Consider the following 7,828-nt stretch of genomic DNA (forward strand, 5'->3'; position numbering starts at 1 on the left):
GGAATTGGTTGTTATCAAAAGTTCAAACAAAACAATAAATATCTAAAATTATTAATCACCACATTTTACCAATTTCTTCGCTAGGCAAATGTGCAGGGAGTCAGTACTAACGATTTTTGGTAATTGAAAATGAATTCGAATTTACTTCCTTTGTTACTAATTGCTCTGTACCTACTTCCTGTCTAATTCTATATAGCCGAATGCTTAATGTGAGAGCGAGACTGTGAGAACAATCAAAAGTAAAGAGGAAGGTGTCCATAAGCACAAGATGAAGAAGAGCGTAGAGGTAATCGGTTTAGAGGACATTATAAGCGCAGGGCTGCCATCGGAAGAGGCGAATGTTTTCTATGAGTCCCTTAAGAGAATATTGACGAAAGCAAGCAGCGGTGTTTTGCTCGCCGAGGAGGTATGGCGTCGAGTAGTATCCGATAGATTGCTCCGGCCGGACCACCCTCACGGTCTCCATCAGCTCCTTTACTACTCTGTCTACGCGCGTTGGCGAGGCCCTCCTCCGCCTTACTGGTTCCCTTCTCCGTAAGCCTCCATCTCTCTGTTTTCTTAGTCTAATGGTCCTGGTTGTTCTTCTAGAGTCCGCTGAAATGGGCGGTGAGTTGCACATCGTCTATACCTCCGGTAAAGACACATGGCGGACTGCGGACAATCCGTGTCAGTCACTGGAACAGGTCCTCGTCTACGTTGCATCTCATGTTTCCATGTCAACTAGTGGGTCGTCGAAGGGAGGAAAAGGGTCAGGTTCGGTTCGGGTCAATTTAAATCTGTCAAACGGGTGCAAATTGCAGAACCGGACCTGATCCCTTCCAAATTCGAGTCAATACACTTAGATATTTAAAAAGATGAACATATGCATTTATTTTTAAAAAATATATAAATTTATTTTTAAATAAAATTTTTAAACAGTAAAAAACAAAGAAAGATATATTCGAGTTTAAATATATTGCTCTTTTGATCAACTCAGATGGGACACATGAATGACGAGTCCGGTCCTGGTGTCAACTCAGAATCTGAATCATGTATTAATCAGGTCAGTTGAAAAAGCCTGAACCTGAACCATGTACCTTTGGGTCTGGGTCGAATAACTGGGTCTGATGAGGATGGGTTTACCACGTTCAATCAAAATTTACCACCCTAGTTTTGTCCGTTGATGCCGGGGCCCACTGCAGTGATGCACCTTCTCTAAAGAAGAAACGATGTCAGTTCCGGTGTGAAAAACACCTAACCTTGCATCCCACTTATATAACAAGAGGGAGAAGGTGATCAATCCCTCTCCTCTCTTTTGGCATCGGGTGGATGAAGAGCCTCAGGTTTCCTATACCCGATGGAGGGTAGTGTGGGAAACCTCTCCCTCTTTGTGGAAAATATAACTAAAATGAGGTAAATTATATGAAAAAAAGAAAATGTAAAAACTGCATGGCCACTCCCTGAAGGTTTACCTTGTTTGCCAAAGAAACTTGAAGTCTTAGTCCTTTGTTGTAAAAGAGTGAAACTAATATATCATTTTGAAATACTTCAAATCTGAAATCCTCATATGGAAAACCCTTAGTAGTACAATAAGCCACTTCAAATGTGACTAGGAATTATTTAGGCAGTAGTTTCTATTTAACACAGTGAGGGGGTTCAATGTGAACAGTGTTAAATTTTGAGTATCTTGTTTTTGTGGTATGTTTATTAGGTTTTGAGTTGAAATAATCAATTCACTTGGATGTGTGATAAGTGTTCCATGCTCAGGGACTGTAGATTTAAGAGATTTGTGTCATGTTAGTTTTGTTTGTTTTGACTCAGTATGATATATGTGTTTGAATTCAGTCGCATGAAGAAGCCATTGTTGAGTCTTCTGCACCTCAGTTTTAATGTTATATTCCTTTTGCAACGCAAATGGATTCCTTTCCCTGTGCTTGAAGTTAGTTGAATTGGTCAGGACTCAAGCTAAACAGACAAATCTTGGGCGGTTGATGGAGACCCACTGTCCAGAGCTTTTAGGATCATCTTATCAAGATCCCATCACTAGCTACAATCTATTCCATAAGTTCACAGTTGACCATCCAGAGGTACAACTATATCACTATTTGTTACGCAGTTGGCATCCCTATCTAGGTGAATGATGAGGATTTCCTTATTGCCTTCTTGAGATATTTTGTTATTCATATCGGTTAGTATAATTCATTCAGGTATACTGGGGAATTGTTCTGAAACAACTTTCAGTGCAATTCTATAAAAATCCAATATGTATTTTGGATACAACAGACAGATCAAAGCACGGGGGAACTTGGTTTCCTGGTTCAGTTCTTAATGTTGCCGAATGTTGTCTCCTACCCATGAAATCCCTTGGCAAAGAAGACAGTAGCATTGCTATTGTATGGAGAGCTGAAGGCGAAGACGATTTGCCTGTCAACATGTTGCAACTGAAAGATCTTCGGGCGCAAGTGATGTATGATCATCATATAGTTTGGCGGTAAGCAGGTTAATCTTCATCCTTCAATGAACTATTTAACGAACTGCACTTGTTTTTGCATCACAGGATGATTGCAAATGCACTAGATCTAACATTCACAAAGGGTGATGTAATTGCAATAGACATGCCAATGACTGTTACTGCAGTTATAATCTACCTTGCAATTGTTCTTGCCGGATACGTTGTTGTATCGATAGCAGATAGTTTTGTAGCAAATGAAATCTCAACTCGCTTGCATGTATCAAATGCGAAGGGCATATTTACTCAGGTCGGTTCCCATAATAATATGTGCAAGCTTTTGACTTCATGGGCTCTGGTTATATGTTATGTCTGTTTGTTATGATGCGGATTGTTGTTTCTGTTGGTTAATTTTTAAATTTATAGAATTGTTTGTCTAATTTACTTTGGGTGCTACAGGATTTTATAGTTAAAGGAGGCACAAAATTTCCTTTATACAGGTGAACTTTATTCATTAACTAGAATAGTCGTGCTTTCTATTAAAATGGCATCTGCTGAATCCCTGAATCTTTTTCTTTTTTCTAGTCGCGTTGTGGAAGCTAGTTCTTGTAAAGCTATAGTGATTCCTGCAGCTGGAAATGAACTGGGAATTCAATTGAGGGAACATGATCTATCATGGAAAGCTTTTCTTTCCTCTGTTAATCATCTTCCTAGGTATGCTTCTTACCTTGTCTATAGACAAGCACGGGTGATTAGATATGTTGGACTAGAAGAAAAACAATTTGAAGACTTTCTTCCATTTATACTGAAGTCTTTGAAGGTTTTGAATTAATAGTCATTGGCTCACTTGTTTAATATATTGACTCATAGAAAACCTCCAATTTGCAGGCCAAACTATTACTCTCCAGTTTATACGCCTATGGGGACTCTGACTAACATACTTTTCTCATCAGGAACTACTGGTAGTTGAAAGTGCATGTTTTTGGCTTTATAGTTTTGATCCCCGTCTTTTCAGCTAATTTCTTTTTTATGTTTCATCCACCTTTTTGTAGGAATTCCAAAGGCTGTTCCGTGGACTCATCTTGCACCAATTCGATGTGCTGCTGATGCATGGGCTCACACTGATTTTCAACCTGGAGATATTTCCTGTTGGCCCACTAATTTGGGGTGGGTAATGGGGCCTATTACAATTTATTCCTGTTTTCTGACAGGTGCTACTTTGGCTCTCTATCATGGATCTCCTCTTGGCCGTGGCTTTTGCAAATTCGTTCAGGTAGAATCGGCAAATGCTGTGACTACACTTCTTTATTTTATTCAAACTTATAAGTAGAGCAATTCATAAAGTTTAATTTGTTTTTATCCCCTTGAGATATGTTAGGATGCTGGCGTGACTGTGTTGGGTACAGTGCCAAGTCTGGTTAAAGCATGGAAAAGGGCTCGGTTTACTGAAGGACTCAACTGGACAAAGATAAGGTTATCTGAGACAATATTTTCTATCTTCCCTCTTCTGCAGTTAAAATATAGATTATAAACTGAATTTGAAAGATGAATAAGTTAGATGTAAAATTCTTTGCAGGACATTTGCTTCCACAGGGGAAGCCTCCAGTATTGATGATGATCTATGGCTTTCTTCCCAGTCTTACTATAAGCCCATTATTGAATGCTGCGGAGGAACTGAGCTCGGATCATCTTATATACAAGGCAGCTTACTGCAGCCACAAGCATTTGGTGCATTTAGCACACCTTCAGTGACAACTGATTTTGTCATTCTTGATGAGAACGGAGTACCTTATGTGAGCAAATTTACTGCGCCTCGTATGCTCCATCTTGGGTCTGGAATAGTTTATACCTAAAATTTTTATCCATTGCTAAACTGCAGCCCAGTGACCAATCTTGTGTGGGGGAAGTGGCATTGAACCCTCTATATATGGGTGCATCAGACGGACTACTGAATGCCGATCATGAAGAAGTTTACTTCAAAGGAATGCCCATGTACAGGGGAATGGTATGGATATTTCGATTTGCTTTTTGTACCATCTCTTTTTCCAGCTTGGAGTTAGGAACATAAAAGTTCTCTTATGGCTTTTCAGCTCTCTTACACGAGAGGTTTTATGTTTTCAGCAACTTCGGAGGCATGGAGATATAATTCAGAGAACGGTTGGAGGTTATTTTGTGGTACAGGGCAGGGCTGATGATACCATGAATCTTGGTGGTATTAAGGTATGCCATCCTCTTCCTTTTTTAAAAATGTACTTTCTTAGTGAAATATACATCTTAACTGGACACTCTCATATTTGCAGACAAGTTCAGTAGAGATTGAACGTGTGTGCAATGGAGCTGATGAGAATGTGGTGGAGACTGCCGCTGTAAGCATCAAAGCACCAACTGGAGGACCGGAGCAGTTGGTTATTTTGGCAGTACTTAAGCCTGGATCACACCCTGAAACTGATCAGCTGAAGAAGAAATTCTCAAGAGCTATCCGCGAAAATCTTAATCCTTTGTTTAAGGTACAACTAGTTGTACAAAATGCTCTTCTTTTAAATTCATCTAAGTCTCTTCTCTCGACCTAAATCTTCCTTTATACACTGACAGGTGAGCTTTGTAAAAGTTGTTCCGGAGTTCCCTCGAACTGCTTCTAACAAGTTATTAAGGAGAGTTCTGAAGGACCAGATGAAGCAGGAAGTGTTTGTAAATTGCAAACTTTAGTACATGAAGGTCGTAGTAAAACACGAAGAATTAGCCAACCGCTGATAATAATAACAATCAGGGTTTCCAACCCGAACTCAGGAACAAATTCAGGTAAAAATGATTGGGTTACTCATTTCTTGTCTCGTGAAGGTTTGGTCAGATCCTAATTGTCCCAGTGAATGGTGATAGACGGTTGGATGTTTAATAGGTTGGTATTTGCTTAAATAAAATATTACTCTAGGAAAAGATATTGATGATTTAATTCTCTCAATTAGATCTTTGACTCAACTATAATTTAATTAAATAATTATTGACAACAAAATATAGTATCCAAATTCATTTATATTTTTTTGTGAGACGATTGGCACAATCATTAGAAATTATGAACACCTTTGATATCGTTTAGCCTACTTCAATTACCCTCCTAAGTCTCTTAGTTTAAAACAAGCTCATAGACATGAGAATAAACCCATATTGACATTCTTGGATCATCTCAATTGTCAATGCATGGTAATTTAAAAGTGTCCCATAGATTTTTTTTATTCTCTCCATTGGATGTTCTTTACCATAATTCGTAGAATTCTTCATTCCAAGTCACATAATTTTTTTTACGACAACTCATAACCATTGAATTCTTCGTAGTAGGCTCTTTCCATCACCTCCTTATCTACACTTCTTCAACATTTTCGCTTCAAGTTGGGGATCTCTCTTTCTTTAGATACCCAACTAGCTTAGAACTAATATGAGAGGTAATTATCACTCCTAGTCAAACAATGAAGTTGCTTACACTAGTAAAAAAAAGGTATAAGTTTAAAAACTTTGTTCGAGAACAAACTCAATTTTAGGGTTTTGGTCTACAAATTATTTTAAGGGTAGCTAAAATAAAAGACTTGTCTTAAACTGGATGTTGGGCATTGCAGATAGTGGCCTTATAGGCATTGTTCTAAAGTAATAAAAATACACGTGACTAATTAGTGAAATACTAGAGGTTTCATAACATGCTCTGATATGGACATAACTAGACACATATGTGAGAGGGATTGACGAGTGACTAAGGGGGGGTGGGTTAGTCCACAATGAACTGGAAATGAAGTGAAGAATTCAATTAATCTTAAATGAATTGATTCAACTTTAACTCATCCTTGGGTGTTAGTGTAGACGAGTTCAAATGCACTGGAAAACAAATTCTAGTGTTAGTGTCCCCAAATGAAAAGTATGATATAAACATGAGAATGAGTAACCTTTTATAATATACTTAAATATAACATATACCTAAACAAATAATTAACCAAAATAAACATGATTATTACACTTACAAGTGATTTAATGTATAGTATTAGAATATATTAATATCCTAATCAAATAAAAACTATATTATATTAATTAATGATTATAGTTTATTATAAATTAATACCATAATTACGTGTGACTAGAATAAATTATTACAAATAAATAAAAATAAAAAATACCATAAGCGAATATAATAAATAAATAAATTATTTTTTAATAACATAAGATATGTTTTAAAATTAAAAACCACTAATTTAATACAATAATAAAAAAATTAATATAATAAATACATATATATATATATATATATTTATATTATCAAAATATATTTTTATGTATTATTAATTAATAATATATTGTCACAAAATTTAAAACCATTGGTTTAATTAATTATAGCAATGGGATAATTAAACCAAAAAAATTTATCTAATATTTATTTTAAAAATATTTTAATTATGACTATTAAATCACTAATTTAATATATTAATTATAAAATAAATATATTAAATAAATAAAATAATTATTTTATAAATAAAAAATATAGATTATTATTCTTATTACGATGGTTTAATTTTTCCTTAACTTAGGAAAAATTAAACCATCGTCTTCCTCATGATGTGCGTTGTCTTCCTCACAGCGCGCGTCGTCTTTCTTAGCGGCGAGAGACTACAGCGACGGAGGCGGCGGGCCAGCGGGCAATGGCGATAGAGGCAGCCCTCCGACAGTACGCCGAGAGGGAGAAGAGAGAGAGGTCGAGAGAGAAGAGAAGTCGGGAGGCCGAGAGAGAAGAGAAGTCGAGAGGCCGAGAAGCTCTGCAACAGATGATCGGCCTCCCGTGCTTAGCGACGAAGGTCGAGAGGGAGGCCGACGGGGGGGGGGGGGGGTGAAGAGAAAAAAATTTGGCCCAAAGGATTGCGGGCGCTGGGGGGGGGGGGGGGGGGATCGGCCTCCCGTGCTCTGCGACAAAGGTCGAGAATCCAAATTACCCGTTTTTTGCCCGAGCGAATATTGACGTGATTCATTTGAAGTATAATTCATTGTATGAGTAGTTCATCTCACTCGTGTTGGTCCAACCCCCCCTAATAGTCACAACTTAGCTTTGAAACCAAGCAAGATAGAAAGAATTAATTATCAAAGGGAGTAATTCCATGCATGTGTTGTCTTAATATAGATAGTTTGTGGAAATGGGAGCAAATGACATAAGTTAATTTCATACCTCTTCTAACATACCTTTTACGAAAGATACTAGATAGGGACTACAAAACAGATTTTAAACCACTCCAATAAATCATTGGGTTAGAAAATAAACTTAATTTTTTATATACAATTTATTTTATGGTGTAAATTATCTAAAAACTTGAAGTTTTTTACTATCACTTGTAACCTTTTCACTGTTATTATTGTTTTTGCTTCTTCATGTAC

General features: G+C 37.0%; 1 protein-coding gene across 2 annotated transcripts; it reads left to right on the forward strand.

The window, feature by feature from the left end:
* Positions 1-211: 211 nt before the first annotated feature.
* LOC137950209 (probable CoA ligase CCL12) lies at positions 212-5,378 on the forward strand. 2 transcript variants are annotated; one of them, XM_068796597.1, is made up of 14 exons: positions 212-534; positions 1,937-2,066; positions 2,187-2,470; positions 2,537-2,738; positions 2,888-2,928; positions 3,014-3,142; positions 3,317-3,390; positions 3,481-3,701; positions 3,807-3,901; positions 4,005-4,221; positions 4,308-4,433; positions 4,550-4,648; positions 4,729-4,935; positions 5,021-5,378. In XM_068796597.1, exons 1-14 carry the CDS (start codon positions 269-271, stop codon positions 5,132-5,134), a joined length of 2,205 nt encoding a protein of 734 aa, XP_068652698.1. In that variant the 5' UTR covers positions 212-268; the 3' UTR covers positions 5,135-5,378. The 2 variants fall into 2 exon arrangements, with proteins under 2 accessions (XP_068652698.1, XP_068652699.1); XM_068796598.1 differs by having other exon boundaries at positions 2,187-2,446.
* The last annotated feature ends 2,450 nt before the right edge of the window (positions 5,379-7,828 follow it).

The sequence above is a fragment of the Aristolochia californica genome, unplaced genomic scaffold (genome assembly GCF_029961685.1).
Source record: "Aristolochia californica isolate CCGP_79_NKW_82.1479 unplaced genomic scaffold, dmAriCali1.0.hap1 SCAF_14, whole genome shotgun sequence".
Taxonomy (NCBI): Eukaryota; Viridiplantae; Streptophyta; class Magnoliopsida; order Piperales; family Aristolochiaceae; genus Aristolochia; species Aristolochia californica.